The 22334-nt window shown below is 41.8% G+C and overlaps 2 protein-coding genes across 2 annotated transcripts; both read left to right on the forward strand.

Moving 5' to 3' along the window:
- Window positions 1-401: 401 nt before the first annotated feature.
- On the forward strand, window positions 402-8253 carry casp3a (caspase 3, apoptosis-related cysteine peptidase a; the record flags this gene model as incomplete). Its single annotated transcript, XM_080838044.1, has 6 exons — window positions 402-469; window positions 1044-1186; window positions 2732-2860; window positions 3280-3455; window positions 7004-7118; window positions 7529-8253. The coding sequence occupies 6 exons, from the start codon at window positions 402-404 to the stop codon at window positions 7756-7758; spliced, it is 861 nt and encodes a 286-aa protein (XP_080694170.1). The 3' UTR covers window positions 7759-8253.
- Window positions 8254-10732: 2479 nt separating this feature from the next.
- On the forward strand, window positions 10733-15451 carry LOC308363563 (caspase-3-like; the record flags this gene model as incomplete). Its single annotated transcript, XM_080836367.1, has 5 exons — window positions 10733-10811; window positions 12370-12504; window positions 13158-13336; window positions 14666-14795; window positions 15225-15451. The coding sequence occupies 5 exons, from the start codon at window positions 10733-10735 to the stop codon at window positions 15449-15451; spliced, it is 750 nt and encodes a 249-aa protein (XP_080692493.1).
- Between the last annotated feature and the right edge of the window lie 6883 nt (window positions 15452-22334).

Genomic DNA, 22334 nt, shown 5'->3' on the forward strand with positions numbered 1-22334 from the left:
TCACGAAAAGAATGCATGTCTGTGCATGCGTGGCTGCTGCAACCTCTTTGTTATAAATGCTGCGTCAGCCATGTATCCCCTTTGCTTTTTCTCAGATGTTGGTTCGACCAATTTATCTTGTAACGTTTCTACTTATCACCATTATCGTCTATGTTTGACTAATTTGTATTGTGTTGCCATCCCTAAGCCTTTGTGTACTATACTTGTGTGACATCATCGGTCTTGTTTTTCTCCCGGACCGCTCCCATTGGTTAACAACACCGGTCGGCAACAAAGAAACTGACATGTGTATGACTGGAGAGTAGCAGCAGTCTGACTTGGAGTGCGATTTATCTGTAAACCCCGAATTATTTTTCATTAGTTTTCCACAGTTGGGCTGCAGTACTCTTTGCGCATAGATCATGTCTGGTTTGGAAACAAACGGAGCGAATGGGGATCGCGTTGACGCCAGACGTGAGGGTGAATCAGGGTAAGATGATCTTAACTACTGTAACCATGCAGGTTTGTGAGCTGATGCAATGGTCTATGTTGGTAATACTGGATACCGGCATACACTTGTGCGGTTTATCTTTATGATAAAGATAATGCATGTTGTATTAAAATTGATTCCAACCGAACAGTACAGTATATAAATATACAGCCTACCATCTGTCTTACCAAACTGTTCTCTGCTCAGTGATTTTGTTCCAGTGCCGATACCCCCCCCAGGAACAACATGTCTTCTGTTCATGCCTCTATATCCAGCCTGTAGAATGCTCACTTCCACTGAATGCATGCCCTTGCTTGGCACACACCCAGACACCCGAAAGCCCCAGTTTTAACAGGGAATGCAGCTGTCTAATTGTCTTGACCGCTGCATTCATTATTCATTTGTAATTGTACCTATTCTCTTTTGAATATCTCTGGTCATGATGTAACCCAGATGCTCTAGTCAAAGCTTGTTGACCTGACTGTTAGGTACAGTGAACTGTAAGTATATTTACTTTCCCCATACACACCATTATTGAGTCTCTGTCTCTTGTCTCAAACTGAAATCTTTCCAGAGGTGCACAGGCGTCTGCTAGTTCTTCAGAGCTCATGCAGGTGGATGCCAAGCCCAAGTCCTACTCTTTCAGATACAACCTCAACTACCCCAGCATGGGCCACTGTATCATCATTAACAACAAGAACTTTGACCGCAGCACAGGTAGGCTACATTTACCCTGAGTCGCTTAAAAGGACATCTGAAAAAGTTGCATAGTTAGACTTAATAACATGAAGCATTTACTTGGCTTGTCCGTTACAGAAGGTAAATAGAAATGAAGATGATGATACTTAAGATAATAGTTATAATGGTATAAGATACCATTAAATAAATACATTAATTCAAATATAGCTGCAAATAGCAAGAAGGGGGCTGAGCAGCCCCGCAGTGCATAGTCCCTGATGGAATCTTAATGACTATTAACTATGTCAAGAGCATTATGATAAGCACTCGCAGCAAGTTTTATGTTAATTGACCAAAGATTAGCCAAGATAAGAACTTGCCTCCTTTTTGGTGGCCGAATTTAACGTGATGTTTTGCAGCACTTCTCTTAGTTTAAAGTAGTTCGGAAAAGAAGATCGGACAGACTATACGACTGCAAATAAAATAAAATGATTCATATAGATACCTGTGAGGCTTGGTCGGAAGATCATCTATGCCAATTTTGGTTAAGACTGGCAAAAAATGTGGCCTTAATCAAGATGTGAGACAGCAGAAAATCTAATATGGCAGAAATGGACATCAGCTAGATCCAAGGAATCCAAGAGTTGAAAATTGGGCATACAGTTCAGACGTTGCAAGCATAAGTTGTCAACTTTGAGCCAGTGTGTTCGTGGCACCACCATCAAATTGGTCCCTATCAATGTGCCAAATGTCCCTACTTTTACCATACGGTTCCAGGGGCTGCAATAGACTTCAATGGCAGAAAAAGAGAGCTGTGTAAGAACAGGTAGAAACACAATGGGTGCCTACGCAGCCTTGCTGCTCGGCTCCCAATACAACACTATGAAGTAGAATATGATTCGATCAAATTAAGGGTTAAAATGAAAATGGCCACCAAAACTGAGTATAATCATTTAAAATAGCTGTTAAAAGCACCAGCTGGAGAGTTGGAGAATTTAAGGGTTTTCAGTGAAGGGAGCAATTGGAGGAAGTAAAGGTGTGGGTGTGATTCTGGTACATGTAAGGGGTTAAGCAAATGTATTTGCATTTCATGCATACATTTACTTGTTGGAAGTAATCCTGAGTCCTTGGTTTAACTTACATCTTGTTCCACCAGTTGAGCTGCTCTAGAACAGGTAGGTCTAATTGATTTCCACCAGCTTAGCCTCAGTTTTAAACCCCTAAACAACACAGCTGAGTTCCAAACTCCACTACCCAGCCTTAAAGACTTAAACCTAAAGACTCCCACAGGCACAGTTTTCTAATTCCAAGTCTTGTTTAATTACGCCCCTGTCACTGAGGAAAGCCCAGAAATGCGTATGATGACTAGGGAAACACACCTGAGCTGCTGTGCCAAAAATGCACCGGGGAGACTGGAACAGGTTTGAGGCCTGCTGTTCATTTCATGTTCAGCCACGTTTAAAGAAATGTCGAAGTGTCAAATGTCGCAATGATTGCGTGTGAGTGTGAATGGGTGCAAACATGCATGTGTGCCCGATCAACTTTGTGATTTTTGAGGTTTCGTTTGTGTTCTTTTCCCTAAAGGCATGAATGTGCGGAATGGCACAGATGTGGATGCAGGAAATGCCATGAAGGTGTTTGGGAAGCTTGGTTACAAAGTGAAAGTGTTCAATGACCAGACTGTGGATCAGATTGTACAGGCCTTAACTGCAGGTAATCACACATAATGATTTCCTTTTTGAAAAATCTTTTGAAGTATCACCCAATATTGCTATTAAACATGTTTAATTTGCAGGTTTATTTTAAGAACCATGAAAGTTTAGGTATGTGAGGTGGCTTTACCACTACATCTGACTAATTGCACAAAATGTTCCACAGCTATTCAAATTGACACATGACTTCTGGCTGTCCACATAATCATGAGTTACCTGTGAAAAGCATTAGCAAAAGGCAGTTAGTTAAGTTGAGATACTAGTGACATGGGTGCTATGAGACTGTCCTTTCAAAATGGTTCCCTTTGACAGAACGTGTTGTCATTCTGATTCATAAGGGAACATAGACTTAACTATGATGCCATGAAGTGCCTTTGTGACCCATGTTAAAAAAAAAAAGTGTGTCCTTTTGATCGACAGTTGCTAAGGATGACCACAGTCGCTGTGCCTCATTTGTGTGTGTGCTCCTGAGCCACGGGGACGAGGGGGTGTTTTTCGGCACTGACCGTTCTGTGGAGATGAAGACTCTCACCAGCCTGTTCAGGGGGGACCGCTGCACCTCTCTGGTGGGCAAGCCCAAACTCTTCTTCATTCAGGTAACAACACTACCACATCTCCCATTCTCTGCTTACAGTTTTGACTGTGAGCCATTCCTACAGTGTCTGACTGGACCCGGGCAGGGACAAACAGAACACAAATAAATATTGTGCTTTTTAAAATGAGACAGGTAAATAGATAAGTGAGAACACAGCCATGCCTGTAACTGCTCAAACCTGTCCTGTCTGTCTGGCATGAGTAAATATTTAGATGTGGAGGTTTAAACGGGTGGAAAGTGTTCCCTTCTCCCCTTTTCTTGATTCATTGCATTGAGTGGACTCCATGTGACAAATCTGGTTAGCATGTGACTGTAGGCCTATTCGCATGGTCACTTAAGTTCTGTACTAAGCCAAAGTGCTGCACAATATTTATATGACTGGGGCTACACCGTTTCCGTAAAACCCCCCCCTGTAGCACTTTCTGCACGGGCAGGATCCATTCTGTTGCCAAGTGCAACTCTGTCCCGTGGTCAATCAAAATAGCATATCAGAGTAAGTAGTTTAGCATGAAACCACTTATATTTTGGTATGTTATGAAATATTTTGAAACATACAAACAACTCTAAGCTACTTTTAGATCTGTTTTATCTAGTGTAGACAGGAGGAAATATGGCATGTTGACAGACACACCCTAGGCCTACTGTCTGTTAAACTGTACTTCTGTCGTCTTGTTGCACTCCCATCAATTGTAGTTCCCATTAGTGTTTTGTTTTGCATGTCTTTTCCTGACGTTTCGTTCTCCTCGTCTTTTGACTTTTGTTGCAAATCAAATCTCATGGGACTGAGCTATGTCTGATTCATCTGGTAAATGAGTCTGTGAGAAAACCAGCTTTTTCGTGTCCCCCAGTTAGCAAGCTTATATCAGTCCACTAGTGGTGTGCCACTTCTGGTAGACTCACTCGGAATTCCAATATCTTTAGTTTAACTGGACGTGGGCATTAAGATAATAACATCAGATGTTGACAATTCCTAGATTTCTTAAATCATCCTTGGCATAGTTAAAAATCTTAAGGGTTGGTTAAAATTAATGAAAAAGTCTACATTAATAAAAAGTAAAATGTAAAGCTAGTGGCAAAATGGTGATCTGTTTGGAAAGCTAACTGCCAGCTCTGCCCCAATTGGGCCGACAGTGGTCCGACATTTTATTTAGAAATATGCTGATCTATTAGCCTATGTAAAGATTTAGTAATTCAGTCAAAATCAGTGCTGAAACCATCTTTATGACCTTTTACAATGAAGATTTTAGTCTGTTACGTATGAGGGCAGTAGATTTATTGTAGTCAGATAGTGCCACCTACTGACCTTTCTTGGTATTGCTGGTTGTAAACACCTGGATTTGTAGCCTAGTGCTGGGCAGCGTTCCACATATGGTCCTAGTATCTGGAGAACTGACATGACTGACTGGTCCTAGTAACTGGAGAACTGACATGATCAGTGGTGTGACAGCTTTTCACCTGATCAAAAATGTGCTGCTGTGTGCTACTGCTGAAAGACAGAAAATAGAAATCATGGTCTGCTTATCAAGTCAAGTCAAGTCAAGTCAAGTGTACTTTATTGTCAAAAATCTATGTAACAGGGTTAGCACAGAAGTTTGAAATTGCGTTTGACCAGTCTCCAATGTGCAGTTTAAAACATTTAAATAAGACATTGACAAAATCTCTCTCTCACACACACACACACACACACACACAAACATTTAAATAAGACATTGACAATAATCTCTCTCTCACACAGACTCTCACTCACACACATACACACACACACACACATAGCAGCAGAAGTACAATCAGTGGTCATAAGGTGCAACAGTAAAGTAAAGTGCCAGTGGCATGGTGAAGTGACTATGGAATGTTCATGTGGTTTTCTTCAGTGTGTTGATGAGTCTGATGGCTTGTGGAAAGAAGCTGTTACTCAGTCTGCTTGTGCGGGCCCGCAGGTTGCGGTACCGCTTCCCTGATGGTAGAAGGGAGAACAGACTGTGTGCTGGATGAGTTGTGTCTTTGATGATGTTCATTGCCCGCTTGGAACAGTGTGAAGTGTACAGTTCCTGAATGGGTGGTAGGGATGACCTGATGATCTTTTCTGCTGTCCTCACCACCCTCTGCAGTGCCTTCTTGTCTGCAGCTAGACAGCTGCCGTGCCAGACAGAGACGTTGCTGGTCAGGATGCTCTCAATAGCACCTCTGAAGAAGATGGTGAGGGCAGAAGTGGGAAGATCAGCTCTTCTCATCCTTCTCAGGAAGTGGAGTCGTGTCTGCGCCTTCTTGACCAGTGCGGTGGTGTTGGTAGTCCATGAGAGGTCATTCGTGATGTGCACTCCCAGGAACTTTGTGCTTTTCACAGACTCTACTGCACTGCCGTTGATGATGAGTGGGATGTGTGTTGGTTGTTTCTTTCTGAAGTCCACAGTAATTTCTTTAGTTTTGTTGACGTTGAGAAGCAGATTGTTCTTCTCACACCAGTTGATGAGTAGCTGTACCTCCTCTCTGTATGCTGAGTCATTGTTGTCTTTGATGAGGCCCACCACTGTTGTGTCATCTGCAAATTTGATGAAGTGATTCGTTTCAAATTTGGCACAGCAGTCGTGGGTCATCAGCGTGAACAGCAGGGGAGATAGCACACATCCTTGCGGCACCCCCGTGTTTATGATGGTGGTCGCTGAGGAGTTGTTTCCGACTCTGACTGTCTGCGGTCTGTTAGTAAGAAAGTCCAGCAGCCAGTTGCACAGTGAAGTGCTGATGCCTATTTTACTCAGCTTGTCCACCAGATGTTGGGGGATGACGGTGTTGAACGCAGAGCTGAAGTCAATGAACAGCATCCGCGCGTGACTGTTTTTGTTCTCCAGATGAGCCAGGCAGAGGTGGAGTGCTGTTGCTATGGCGTCATCAGTGGAGCGCTTGGGGCGGTAGGCAAATTGGTATGGATCCAGAGTAGTGGGGAGGGTGGATGTTAGGTGGGCCTTTACCAGTCTCTCAAAGCACTTCATCATGATGGGAGTGAGTGCTATGGGTCTGTAGTCGTTCAGTGATGATGCCGGTGACTTCTTGGGTAGTGGTACCAACAATGCCTTGGTGGTGTTACAATTGAAACAGAGGCTTCAAAGCTTGTGTCAAAAGAAGTGAAGCACCACCTGTCGGACCTCTGAATCGAGTTTGTATTGTTTTTGGGGACATTGTCAGTAGACGATGGGTGGAAGGGTAGACGATCGGTGTACCCGGTAGTGTGTTATTGTTCGTATTGTGTTTGTGATGTGTAATATCAGTCTTTTACGTTATTTACCGCTAGTGATTACATACACTACAACATTGCTCCACCACGGGTAACTCAGGTACTGTTAATGTTAAACATAATGATGAACCACTTTTTAACACATCTTGCTGGGCAGCTCCGAAGTTTTAAGAAGTTCCAGCTCTCCCATCTCATGTATGTGTGTGCACACTGCGCATATGTGCGTCTGAGAAATCCCGAGAAGCATGTGGAATACCTTAAAATTGAGCCATCCCAGAGGAAATACACAGTTTATTCACATGTTGGTGTTTGTCCCACAGGCATGCAGAGGAACCGATCTGGATGGAGGGATCGAGGTTGACAGTAACCCTGACGGTTCTCCGGAGAGGATCCCTGTGGAGGCTGACTTCCTTTATGCCTACTCCACTGCACCAGGTACTCACTCCGACTCCCCTCTGCTTCATCTTCACCTGTTTTTGCCCTTCCACTGCACATGGTGCAGTCTCCAGTTCACAGACATGGCCCTCTGACGGATGGGTCACACAGAGTCAACTGAGATCCAGATGCCTGTTAGGGAAAAAGGTGTATGGCCATTAAAATGTGTATGGCTCAATACCTGTGAGAACTGCTGTAACTGTACCTATGCAAGATCACAGCAATGCTTCACCTCATGCGTGACCTCTGAAAAACCTGCCTAAGAGTATGCGGTTAAGAGTATGTGCTTATTTTTGCTCATGCTTTCTCTTTCTTTCTCTTTCTCTCTCTTTCACTCGCACAATCACTCTTCTTACTTTCTTTCACAATGTCTCTCTATCTCTCTCACTCCTCTCCTGTTATTCTCACAGGTTATTATTCCTGGAGGAACACCACGACAGGCTCCTGGTTCATGCAGTCCCTTTGTGAGATGTTCACCAAATACGGCAAGGAGCTGGATCTCCTGCAGATCATGACCCGCGTCAACCACAAGGTGGCACTGGACTTCGAGTCTGTCTCCAACATGCCCGGCTTTGATGCCAAAAAGCAGATCCCCTGCATTGTGTCCATGCTAACCAAAGACATGTACTTCACATCCTAAAAGGTTTAAGAAGCTTGTCTCTTTTTTTTTCAGGTGTTACTTTTGTGTGTGTTTTTATTTCCTGTTGACATGATTTGTTTTGTGGTGCTTGGTTGTGGACGTTTTCACATTTTTCTTTCCATTCTGAAATGTTTGATACGACTCTTGATCTGGGAACTAGAACACGTTTTTGTAAGATGAAAGCTTCTTGGGTCAACTGTGCATTACTAGGTCTCAGTTTCAGGCTGCAAAGTACACTTTCAAAGCACTCAAGTCAGCTTATTTTTCCACAAACCATTCTGTGAAAACAGGTTTCACCACTGCAATTTTTTTACATTGTAAAGGGATTATAATGTCTTTATGTCTCAGCAGTGCGTGTCTGTATGTGTATGTGTATGTGTGTGGGGGGTTGTGTTTATCTTAGCTTTAAACATTCATTTATGATTATGCAGTCCTTCATACAATTGTGTCCACATTGGTACTGTACCCTCTGGCATTTCTGAACCAATGGACTAAAACACCTCAGGGAGCTGGGGCCAGTCAGTTAGAAGTTTATGTTTAACATAGTTTAGGGAGGTGCTTCTCCTACTTCTATGCAGATCTGTTTTGTAGTAATGGGTAATATATAATCCAGGTGAGCACCCATGTAAGATGGTTGGCCATTCATCTTTAATACCTATAACCACATGCATGAACCTTACAGGGTAACCTTGCAGCCCAAAATGTACTTTTAATGTATACTTCACTTAAGATAAGGTGCTTTTGGCTCAGTAGCCACATGTGATGGCAGGGATTTTGTAGCTTTTGATAAGTTGGTGTTTCATAAACTTGAAGCTGAAGCATCAGATGGTGTTAGCTGGTCATGCATTAGCAACATGCAGGCGTTAGACAATGTGATTTTGTAAACATTTAATTCGAGGCCTCAAAATCTTCCCAGGACAGGACGTGTCGACATAGGCACTCAGGGCACTCTTTAACTTTACATCTAATCACAGCTCTGGTTCTTCAGGCAAAACAGGTTTCAATAAATCACTACATTACTTTTTTGGTATGCAGTCAAAAGCAGTTTACTGCAAGGCTAAAGTTCCTCTTTTCAATTGAGCTGTCTGCCCAGTCTGTTTCTTGAATTATGCTCATGTGTTAATTCCCAAGACAGACACAGGTTATCATCTGCTAACATCAATCAGCAGGCATTCCAAGTGTTCCTTACAGAGCTTTAACATGCGCATGACATTCCCAACAAACTCAAGTGCTTGTTTCACACCAGGACAATCAGTGTGATCGTTGAAAAGTGTTTGGCTGAGATAAATCATTTAAGGGGACAGTAATGCCAGTCATATGTTGTAGGTGTGGTTGCAACCCTGTCCTCTGCTATACCTTTAATGGGTCTGAAACTCTGAGCCATAACACTCAACAGATGTGACCGGGTGATGTAAGACATGGCGTGCAGTGCTGGGAACAACTCTACCAACAGCACATATCCAAGGCCATGTCTAACCAGCCAGCAAGCAACATGGTCTTGTCATTTTGTAATTCAGTCGGAAATGTAATTTTATTTAAATTTGTATACAGTATGTGCAGGTATGAGATGTTTGAATTGGAAAAGAAATCTTAGGTTGTGAAATTGACTGTTCTTAAAGTCCCAAATATAGCCTCCATTTCTTGTTAGGGGAATTATTAGCACATGAATACAAAATCTCTCTGTTTAGTGCACCAGTATTGGGAATGTTTATATAAAACAGCTGGTTTAATCTTTCCTTGTATGTTAATGTGCATATGATGTCGATTGCAAAAATGTTCAGGTTACGTACTTTTCACTGATGAATATGCTGACTTCATGATGAAAAGGTCATCTTTTTATTTAATATAGTGGTTAAATGTCATGACTTTCTCAGTTCCACTCATATTTGTGGTATTGATTGCTGAAGAATAAACCATCAGAAACAACAGTTTGAACTGTGTTGCACTGCAAATTAAAACATATTTACTGTAGTCTAAATTATGAGACAGTGTACTTATGATGGAAACAAGACAGAAAATCTGTTCTATTGCGTGCTTCTGTGGTGTAAAATAGCAGAGGGCTCAGTCTTGGGTTGGATTGATTTCAGTGAACTAAACGGTATAATGCTGAAGACCATAGGGAGCCTAGCAGAAGCAGCGTACTGAAGTAATCCATGGAAAGAGACTTCTCCAGAGTAGAGTGGGTACGCATAACCCTAAGTGTAACTCTTGTTCACTTATGCCATAAGTGAACAAGAGTTACACTTAGGGGCTTTAAGATATGTTTTTGCTTTAAGACAACAACCTGAAGCTCAACTCCACTGATAGCATGCCTGCTGATACTGCCACTGCAGTACATTTCTGTTAAATATTAACTAGAGTTATAATAGAGAGGTTTTATATGGGGTAAAGTATATGAGGAGTATCCATGTATTGGCTTGTCATGTGGAAACCAAAGTGAAAGTATAGCAGGATCTCTGTTGTGTAAGATGCCATGGGCCGAATTAGTCTTTTCTAGTATGCAAGATAGACAGACCACTTAAAACGGGTATCGCCTGGTAAGTATTGTCTGTGTGTGTGAGAGAAAGAGACAGAAGGCAAATATGATGTAGATCTGCGACAACATCAACAATAATGAATCAATCACAAGCTGATACATGCTTTTGATTTGGAGAATGCATAAAAAAATGCAAAATGTCGTTACTGGTACATTGTCATTAAAATATACCTGATTTAGAGAGTCTGAAGTTTATCCCATGTTGGAACGTTACCAAAAATGGTTATCTCACAGTGGCTTGCATGTGGCCAGGAAGTAATTTGACACTCAGTTGGTGATTGGCAAAACACAAGCAGGCTATCATCTCTCAAATTATTATTTTATCCTGTTGGCTATCATAAATTAACTATATTTAACGTCCATGCTTCTTTCCTATATGCAGCATTAACTATATGAGACATTAAGGATCTGTCTGCATGTATTCACAGTCATGGAATAATGGACTCGTCTTTTGAGTACAGCAGAGAGCACAAACACATTGGTAGATGCCTCATTATAAACAATGAAATATTTGATGGTAAGTAGACATTAATTTTCCCTCATTAACAGTATGACATAACATAACAAACATTCATAAACTATCCAGGAGAAAAAGTAGTTTAAGTAGTAGGAGAATTTAAATTTCTCGACAAAGAACATTATCAGCATATATAACCATTACAAGGTTAGGTTTTCACAATTACTAACTGCAGCTACAACTGAACTGCATAAGCCAAAACATCAATGGGCTGATGGGATTTATATGAACAAAACCGACCTTAAAATAAACACTCAGGGGTCTTCAACAGGGGGTCCGCGACCCCCAGGGGGTCCGCGGAGGTACTGCAGGGGGGTCGCGAAATCTTTGGTTGATAAAACAATTTAAACCAATTTTTCAACCAATTTTTTTTACACAAATTTAAATGTCTCCCGAATCAGAATTGTATTTATTCCCTTTAAATTTACAGTAACATAAATCCAACATACTATAACGAACGTATAAAATGATCGAGAAGACGTTATCTTTCAGTCCAATCGACACATTCAGCTACCCACAGGAGCTCTCTCAAGCTGGGCACCGCTTCACTCACAGCACCTTTCATGCAAATACGACAGCACAGGCACTAGCCAATCAGATTGCGTTACTGCTCAAGTCTAAAGAGCGCGAAGATCAAAAATAAAAGATGGCGGACCAAACTCCATAGCTGGTCTTGTTTGTACCTATAAATTGTTAGTTTGAATTTTTTTTGCTTAGATTTAAAAAAAAAAATAATAAAGAGAAATAGACACTGTACAAGGTCAAAAAACATTAATTGTAACTGAAAAATAAGTCTGAGAGGATTTGCGAGGAGTATGAGCCCCCTAGCTAATGTTAGCATGCTACTACCTACAATCTTAACAACTTGCTAGTGGTGTGATTGGTTTGTTGACCTGTCAATCTCACTATAACATCTCCAACACAACTCCATGCGCCAGACTCCTCCTCCGTCATCCGTTGGATCGTGTCAGTCAGGAGTTATTGAAAAGAAGATACATCTCACTAATGTGGGAGGATGTGTGCCATCGACAGATGCTTAAGGATTCACTGTCCCTTGTTTTATTTATGATGAAATGAAAACATATATCTGTGAATTATTTTAATAAATTGTTATTTATTGTTAGCTCAGAGTTGTTTGCAAGATGTATGTTTATAAATGGCAGTGGCACGGCCACCCTGTACCTTTCATGTTGTTAAATGTTAAATTAAATTCAATGTTAAAAAATTTTAAGTGAAATTCGTTGTTCAAAAATGTTAGGTTAAATTCAATGTTAAAAAATAAAAATGTTAATGAATATATTAACCTTTGTGTTATTTGAATAGCTTAGTATTGAATACACAATAACAGGGTCGCTATGTTTATTTGGCACTAGGCCCAGTATATTATAAACAAAATGTTATGCAATTTATATAGTAGGGGGTCCCTGCTCATCTTGCCATCAGTTTGGGGGTCCCTGGCCTGAAAAACGTTGAAGACCCCTGCTCTAAACAATACAAAACCTCAAAAGAGTCACAGGAACAACTGAACCAATGTGCGCATAATGCTCATCCCTGTAAGGTCAGCCTCATCTTCAGAGGTTTGGCACAGAGGAGGATGGGAACAAACTGAGGGTGACGTTCAAAGTGCTTGGCTTCAGCGTGCGGATGGAGAAAGATCTACCTGTGGCCGACATGAGACGCGTTCTTCAGGAGGGTAACCCAGCTAGCATAACCATTACACATTCACTTTGGAAAAAAAGGTGCGTTATTGAACCTCAGGGTTCAGAGGCAGAGCAAAACCCTTAATACTGCTTGGGACTCTAATGATGGAGCCTGACACGTACAGTCACACATTCACTGTGTTTCACTTTTCGTATGGTCTGGCAGTGCTCTACTGGGATCTGTTGCCATGTATGAAGCCAGTAATGGGTTTTCATTATTCCACAGTAATAATGTAATTTAATCAAACTGTAGCTGAATTTCTTTTTATTAAATTTTTTTTACACCAATGCATTTGTGTCCCTGAGCCAGTCCCCTCATGTCACTCATTACTGGACCCTTACCATTAGCCTCAGATAAACTGGTGAACAGTAGGCTGAAACTTGACTCAAAAAGGAATGTGATGCCAGCCTTGTTCAAAAGAGCACTTACTAAATTAAATGTTTGTGACTGTGTGTGTGTGTGTGTGTGTGTGTGTGTGTGTGTGTGTGTGTGTGTGTGTGTGTGTGTGTGTGTGTGTGTGTGTGTGTGTGTGCGTGTGCGTGTGTGGGTGTGTGGGTGTGTGTGTGCGTGTGAGTGAGTGTGTGTGAGAGTCTGTGAGTGTGTTTGGGGCATTCATGCACATGTGATCTAACCCTGGTCTTGCAGAGTCTAAAGAGGACCACAGTGAGATGTCCTGCTTTGTGTGTGTGCTGCTAAGTCACGGGGAGCAGGGGCTGCTTATGGGGGCTGACGGAGTCCACACCTCCATCCGGAGCCTGGCCTCCACCCTCACCTCCCACCACTGCCGCACTCTCCAGGGCAAGCCCAAACTCTTCTTTATACAGGTATGGATGAATAGACTGTGAGACAGGCATACAGACAAACGGTAGATAGATTAAGCGATATGCAGTAAAGGTATAAATAGGTGGATGAACACACATTGTTAGAAAAACAAATCAAGCCATATTACAAAGAAACACATTAGTGCAAGAATGAATCTCAATTCAAAGCCATATGTATGACTTTCCAGTTTCCAAACCAATGTTTGATGGGTGAACACATTATATGGACTGCAGTGTGGATTCTGACACAGATGAATCTTCTTTGGTAGGGACACTAGAGGGCGCCATCCTCACCTCAGGTGCATGACTGATCATAAGTGTATCCACTGTCTCAGCTGGTTTAGTTATTACATTGTTTAGAATGATGTTAGTAAACGAAGCCAGATTGGCATCCTAAAATATGGAGCAGGACACTAACTTTCGGACTTTCCTCCACCATATGCCATACGGCATCATCGGGAGACTGGCAGATTTTATTCTGACATGACCACCAGAGGACCTGAGGTTCCGATGATTGAGAATGGCGAAGGCAAGGGGAGAGTGCAGCATGACAGGGTGATACCGGCTGGAAATTACTTGGCAGTGGAAGTTTCCAGAAACAGAGCCACTGTGTCGCTCTTATAGACAGAATGGCTATTTTACTACATATTGAAATGCAATATTTAAAAGTTATTTGTCTATATCAAAACGGGTTTGTAAATGTCATATATGTTTAAAATGGCTGTGTTGTTCTTAAAGTGCATTTTGGTTTTGGTTTCATTCCTATTCTTAATCTGGTTCCCATTTCTGAACTCCTCCAAAAAACATCAGACTCCCAGACAAACAGAGAACATACTTGATTTCCAGTAGGGGGCACTCTCACTCTCCCTGCATTACCCCTGCAGGCTTATGTGGCTGATCATTTCCCTTAGGTCAATGTCTGTAAAATCACAAATGTGAGACTTGCTGATTTTTCTATTCACTTGCATGTGGCAAGTCTGTCAAGCATGTAGTCTGTTTCAGCTAATACAGCGCATTCAAATAATTATAAAAGCACAGTTAGGTAAGCTAGAGTAGAACAAGGTTGTCCCCTTGCACATAAGGAACACCAGGTATCCTCACATCCACAAGTTCTAAAATGTAAATAGTTTTATCTGTGTGGTTAGAAGAACACAGTCTCGTTCCTTTACTTTTCTTTTGACAGTGCTGACAAACAGTTAATAAGTACACTACAAAAAGTGCGATAACAGATTGCAATTTATTTGTTGTAGGTCACAGTGTACAGGATGAACCCTCTGAAAGCTCTGTATTAGATCACTCTGACCCATTGTGAAATTCTGTGTTTCTTTGAAGGCCTGCCGGGGACAGCAGATAGACTCTGGTGTGGAGGCAGACTCTTTGGAACCAGAGGAGTTGGAAGAGTTTGCAGGGGTATCTGAGGTCCCAGAAGAGGACTTCCTGTGCTGTCATTCTACAAGCTCAGGTTAGACCTACAGCTCTGTTGTTTTGCTCAAGTGTCAAACGTGTAGTGATGCACAGCCTATTCACCCGAGGCTGCATGTCCCAAAAGCATCTCTGTACAATGGCCAAGGTATTGTCGTCATAGACACGTCATCAAGGCTAGTAGTCTGTTTACTGTGAAAAATAATCTTTCTAAGGCATTTGCCAAAAGCACTGTTGTTGCCTGGTAAAACAAAACTCCTGCTCTTAGTTTGACTGATCAAGAAACACATGGTTTTCAGAAATGCAGCCCTGACCAACTCAGGTTTCCTTGCATTAAAGTGGTTCTCCATTAACCCATTATTAAGAGACCCATCACCATTATTGCCATATTAATCAGCATCACATTTATAATAGAAATAAATGCAGAATCTCATTTCCTTCACTACTGAGTGTGTCTTTTCTCTCGTAGGCTACTTCTCCTGGAGAAATCAGGTGCTTGGATCTGCTTTCATCAGCTCTCTCTGTGACATGCTGGCTCGACATAGACGTCAGGAATTAACCAAAATCCTGACCAGGGTCAGTTGCCACGTGGCCACAAGCTTTCATTTTAAAACTGGTCAGAAGGATTGTCATGGCAAAAAACAAATGCCCTGCATTATCTCCAGACTCACCAGGGAGTTTTATCTACAAAAATGAGTCATCACAGCTCTTCATTGAACCGATAGAGCATCATTGTACATGCAAACATGCAGAATTAAAGCATCTTAAAGCTAATCCACTACTTTAGTTTTGATAATGCAATACTGTTTCAGAGCACTTGGGCATACCTACTGTATGTCATAACTTTTGTTGCAGTTACCCAAAGGGTCACATTTTGTTTGGATGGTCCCCTTATATCTACAGATGTTCAGATTATGAACCAACTATCTGTTCAAACTCTTTTAACTACAATTTATGGTTAAGGTTAGAGGTTGGGTTTGGCTAAGGTGATGTTCGGTGAACAATTAGAAAGACTTAACTTGAATTTCACCAACCACCCAAAATAATTAGATAGTGTGGCTACATAGTTATGTATATACTTACCCTAGAAGGGGAGATAGAATACTGAAACATGACACTTGACCATAACAGTGGCAACAAATAAGTGAGATACATTCACTTGTCATTGAAGGGTGATTATGGAGGCCAAATAACTCAAAGAATACAGGAGGTCAACCAAATATTTTAAGATTGTTTGGTAAATCACATGTTGACATTAGAAACAGCTAGTACAAAAACATGCACACATGAGAACAATATGAAAGAACTTAACTTCAACTTAAATGAAGTCCAACCTGCAGCACTTTGCTAGGTTAGTCTGCTAAGCAAAAGTAGGATATGAATAGAGGGCCCTGAAGTGCAGGTATGTCAGTCACAAAAAGAGCAAAGGGACCCGGACTGGTGTCAAAAATCACTGCACATGCTTAACACCAAAAGTCAATGCTCTCTGACCAGGACTGAAGGACCCGGGGAAGAGTAATGACGATAATAATCACAGCTCTAAATTGATTTAGTTCTATCATCAATCCGTATCTGATCCAGTATAAAAACAGTATGTCATGAGCTGCAAAGCTTTTACTTATGGATGGACTACCCACCTAGCTAACAGGGAACAAACATTTGTATACTATTATATAATAGTTCCCCAAAAGATGTCGGATGCAAATGTATATAATAGGGGGCATAATGTTTAGGCCTATTTTACTGAAAGATGTTAGGACATGCATGTTCCTACAGCTAAATGGGAATGTTACAGGCAACGTGTTCATTGGGTTGGAGCCCAAGTATGAAAATAGGAATATGGTTTGACATATCATGTTTACCTCTTTAATACATTTGGTTGAATTTCTATTTGATAAGGCCAAAGGAAGCATTCAGTCTTTAATGTTTGCTGCCAGCTGTTAAGTATGGTGATGTGATGAGACACTCATTAAGCCTAATGACACTGCATGGACACACAAGTCAAATGCTTTCAAGGCCTCCAGTCAACAGTCATCTAAACACAAATCAAACCTAAGTGGGACATGCAGAGTGTGAACTAGATTTCCACCTCTTTCATCTCTCAAAGAACTGGACACTGTCCTTTTTAAAGAGTAGGATCACTAAACACAATTCAGAGAGAATTATTCTGTTTTAGTAGGCGTTTGTAGGCTGATATTTTGTCCACCCTCTATTTACCATTGTTCTAGCATGTTTCTGCCTTCCATCAGAATTTTGAATGGCTTCCACTGTTCAACAATGTATCAATTCCATAAAGGGAAGATTAAATTGGTATAGATGGTATAGATAAGATAAGTATTATCAAGCCTGGGGTGAAAACAGGCAAAAATAAGAATTGTTTAATCCTGAACTGAGAACTTCACTCTATGCTGAGTTTTGAATGAACTGCACCTTGTGTGTTATCAGCACTAGACATTATTCAACAACAGGTATGTGGTCATTTCAGGGCTACCTTTGGCTTTGGTCCCAATGTCAGGTCAACACAACCTTGTCTAGAACATAGCAGTACAAATGAAGGGTTGCATCTTTAAGTGGAAATATATGTGTTCACATTGTGTAATCGCTAGGATCGATGGATTCGCTTTTTGGTCAGGATAACACCTCAGCTGCTTTTTGTTGATGCTTTAGAAAGTCCTATGGCAAACTGTCCGGGTTATACTGGTGTGTATAAAACTAGGATCAGGTCATATCTATATTTACTCTTCATTTCTCACTCTGGCATGGGTTTGGTCAGGCTTACCCTTTGACCCACGAAAACGTTTATTATTTCTTGAACATCCAGATTTGTGTATACCTCTGTTTTTTATCTTTCGTAGACCCAACATGTATTAAGTGTGTAATTTGTTGTAACTTTAAACGGTAATAGAGAAATTAAAAACTGCAGTGCAGAGGTTTCCAGAACACTGAAACACTGACATTTTTGTAATGGTTCTGCCTCTGTTTGTCGAGAGGTTCGACATGTGACTTGCATGCAGTATGTGCAGAAAACAGTAAAAGTGACCCATATGAAATGTCAACCAAATGATTGCACTTTTAAATCTCCAAAATCAACATAAAGGTCTGTGCTAAAACCTTAATCCTCCTGTTTCTATTTAGAATGAATGAATAAGCACCATTCTACCTATCCCTCTCTCCTTTCTCTTCCTCCCTCCCAGAAAGTGAGCATGCAAAGAACCCAACAAAAGCTGGACTTGCACATTTGGTTTGAAGGTTTAAGGTTGAAGTTAATCAGTATTCCACACAAAATATAATTTCAATTATGTTAAATAGCTTCTCCATATGTAGTCTGGTAAATAATTATATTATTATGTATGTATGTGTGTATGTGTTTTTAAATAACCAATTGCCTTTCTTAGAGGGATATTTTCCTTTGTAATTTAAACCTCTGTCGGGTTATGAACAGGTGGGCCACACTGAACACAAGATGTTCTTTTTCTGTTCTGAATCGCGAAAGCCTACTCATACAGTCTATGGGTCAGATCTTTGAGAAAATTCTTTCATAAAAGTCTTTATTAATAAACCAATTGATACACCAGTTATCATTTTGATCCATTATGTTCCTTTTACAGCCAAGGAGTATTTTATAGTGATTCTTTTATCCACATAAGGAGCCCAATTTGTTACGACCAAACCAACCCCCAACCTTTATTTCCATCAAATCTGAGGTATTAAATTTCACAGCAATTTTAAGTGACCTATGTGAAAAAACATTACTGTTTTCAATTCTGTAAAAAAGTGACTTTGTCAAACACAAAACCCACTAAATTCAAAACATTATTTTTACACAAAGTCCAGAGAAAGCTATACATGAGGCATGAGGCATGAGGCATGAGGCATGAGGCATGAGGCATGAGGCATGAGGCATGAGGTCATTAAAAGGTAACTAAAAAATAAAAAGGTGTATTCTAAAACATAATTTATTTAGCCTTCAAACAAAAAACAACCTTTGAATGTCATGAAAAGGCTGAACAGTGTGTCATTAAAAAGTCAAACTGACCCATCAGCCAGTTTGTGTCACCGCCTTCCTTTTCCAACTTTTCTGTCCTGCATGAATTTTCAACCAAAATGCCAGCAGAACCACGACACTGACCTGAAGAGGAGTTAACCAATTAAATGAGAGGAGGTGTGTTTTGCAACACTGTCATTCATCTGCTAAGCCATAAAATAGACCCGAGATCCATCAGTAGTTGCTGGAATTTGACAAGAGCAGCCATGGCTTTTGACAAGAAGCTGTGTTGTTTTGGTGTTGCGTTTATGTTGCTGTGCCTGGGCACTTTTTGCAGTGCCCAGTATCAGCCATTCACTGGAAACGCACAGCAATGGACACCGCCACAAGGGATCAGCAAAGGAGCAACAACACAATGGTCTGGGTCACAAAAAACACGTCAACCGACACAAAAGATGCCGATGCCGATGCCTCAGTGGCCACAACAAAAGACACCACAGGTAGCAGATCCGATGCCTACGTACCCACAACAAAAGACACCGCAGGTAGCAGATCCGATGCCTACGTACCCACAACAAAAGACACCGCAGGTAGCAGATCCGATGCCGAAGTGGCCACAACAAAAGACACCGCAGGTGGCAGATCCGATGCCTCAGTGGCCACAACAAAAGACACCGCAGGTAGCAGATCCGATGCCGAAGTGGCCACAACAAAAGACACCGCAGGTGGCAGATCCGATGCCTCAGTGGCCACAACAAAAGACACCGCAGGTAGCAGATCCGAGGCCTCAGTGGCCACAGCAAAGGACACCGCAGGTGGCAGATCCGATGCCTCAGTGGCCACAACAAAGGACACCGCAGGTGGCAGATCCGAAGCCTCAGTGGCCACCACAAAGGACCCCGCAGGTGGCAGATCCAAAGCCTCAGTGGCCACCACAAAGGACACCGCAGGTGGCAGATCCAAAGCCTCAGTGGCCACCACAAAGGACACCGCAGGTGGCAGATCCAAAGCCTCAGTGGCCACCACAAAGGACACCGCAGGAGGCAGATCCCAATCCTCAGTGGCCACCACAAAGGACACCGCAGGAGGCAGATCCGAGGCCCCAGTGGATGGAACAGGGATATGGTGATATGCCTCAGAGGCAGCCAACTAATCAGGGTCAGAAGATGCCTCAGTGGCAACAAGCTAATCAGGGTCAGACGGAGCCTCAGAGTAAACCAGGTAAAAAGACCACAACACCTGTGTCAAACCCACCCAATCAAGTCCAGAAGTGCAACGTGCCCAACTTTGATAGAATACAATGTGGTGAAGACGGTATCACATCTGCAGGCTGTCAGGCTATGGACTGTTGCTTTGATAATAGTGATAATGAATGCTTCTATGGGAACACAGGTAGGTTTGCTTCTTTTCTTTAAGCTTTAAGCTTGTTGTAACTTGATGGACTGTACTACTTTTGGTTCGTTTTTTCAACTTTTGATATGTTCCACTTGACTCTCAGTGACTCTACACTGCACCAAGGATGCCCAGATTGTCATTGTGGTCTCCACTCTCGTCACCCTGCCTCCCCTGAATGCTGACAGCATCCGCTGGATCAGTGGAGCAACTAATTCTGGTTGCCTCCCTGTGTTCACCAACCCTGACTTTGCCATTTACCAGTTCCCTGCAACTGACTGTGGTACCAACATGAGGGTGGGTCTGCTTCAACACCAGTGATCATGTGAAAAATGCTGTATTTGTCACAGGGAGTGTAATGAATGGGTAAACTGCTGTGTTTGCAGGAAGAGAACGGGTTTGTGATCTACGAAAACCAAATGTCCTCATCCTATGATGTCAGCACCTGGGCCCTGGGCACCATCACTAGAGACAGTCATTTTGAGTAAGTGAGCGGAACATGGAGTTGACTTTTGTGAGACCATGTTATCTTTTTTTCTCTTCCCAATTTGTATTTTCTTGGGCTTACAGGCTTGGTGTCCAGTGTCGGTACAAGGGTGATGCAGTGGAGGCATTGGTGATTGAAGTCTTGCCCGTACCTCCACCTAATCCAGTGGCTGCGCCAGGGCCTTTAAGAGTGGAGTTCAGACTTGGGAATGGCAAATGTACCACAAAAGGATGTAATGAAGGTATGTTGAAGTACCAGATAATTTATGTCTTCTCAGCACACCAGGCTGTGAGACTCTAACTATTGTTTCTCTTGCAGATGCTATCGCATACCAATCATACTATACCCCAGATGACTACCCACTCACTTTAGTCCTGCAAGACCCATTCTATGCTGAAGTGCACATTCCGGACAGGACCGATCCAAACATCTGTCTGAACCTAGGTCGTTGCTGGGCGACTACCACTACCGATCCCAACAGCATGCCACAGTGGGGCATTCTTGATGATGGGTAAGGATCCAGCAACTTGCTCTGGATCAGACCACCAGGATATGATCTTTCCACTGTCATCTTCTGTCTGTGTGCATGAGTAGCACCAGTCAATAGATCACTCTAACCCTAATCCTCTCACCTGCAGGTGCCCCTTCCCCAATGATCGTAACCCTACCCGCAACATTCCAGTTGAAGGCGTTGAGTTCCCCAACCTCTACAAGCGTTTCATGCAAAAAATGTTCGCCTTTATGGACCAACTAATTCCCGTCCAAACAACGGTAATGTTTTGCCATGGCACTGTTCATGCACATTCGGCTAAAAAGCGGTTTGATTTGTCTTACTAACTCCCTTGCCTGTTTTTTCTCTGTCCATGCTCAGGTGTTCATTCACTGTGAAACATCTGTTTCCACGCTCCCAGATGGGAACCCTTGTGAGAAACGATGCTCCCAACCGGTTAACCGATTCAGTAAGTATTCTTTGACAGAGATAACATAGAGTTTTACTTGTGTTTTTCCTATCGCAGTGCTAACCAATGTCTTGTTGTTCTTTATCTCTGCAGAGAGGGACATTGCAGCAAAGCGGGAGGAGACCGGTGTTGTTTCGAGCGGAGCAATTGTCATTAAAGCCTAAATTTCAGCTCCCCTTCCCCAAAGAAAACATTCAACCGCCTACTCAAAGTTCTTCTTCTTCGAGGATGTGCATTCATCAGCGAATTGGGGAGATGCAGATTCATTACACCAATTGAAAAAAAAATAAAGTTTAACTCTATGCAAAAAATGTCTGGTTGTTGATATTCTTCTAAAGGTGTATTATAAAAATTAACATGTGTAGGATGCACATCTAAAATAATATCTCACACTTTGTTGTGTGAAGGTGATGTCATAATGACGTTGTTTTATACGTTTTGGTTATCACGTAGGAAAATGACCTGATATCATAAATTGGGCAGCTTCACACATTTTTCTCTAACCTCTCAAATAGCATTATAAATAAATATATATATATAAAAATGTATATATAAATTAATACCTGGACTGAAATTTATAACCATATTGTCCCAGAAACAAAGGTTGTTAGAAGGTTGAAAAAGTGATGCTGAAAGACTATCAAATCCTGTGCCCTGCACTAAAGGAGCTCAGTTGGATATTATATAAATATTTATTTCAGACGCCAAGTTCCATATAAAATAACAAACATACAACTTTAAAAAATAGAGAAAAAC

The sequence above is a fragment of the Sprattus sprattus genome, assembly GCF_963457725.1.
Source record: "Sprattus sprattus genome assembly, chromosome: 4".
NCBI lineage: Eukaryota > Metazoa > Chordata > Actinopteri > Clupeiformes > Clupeidae > Sprattus > Sprattus sprattus.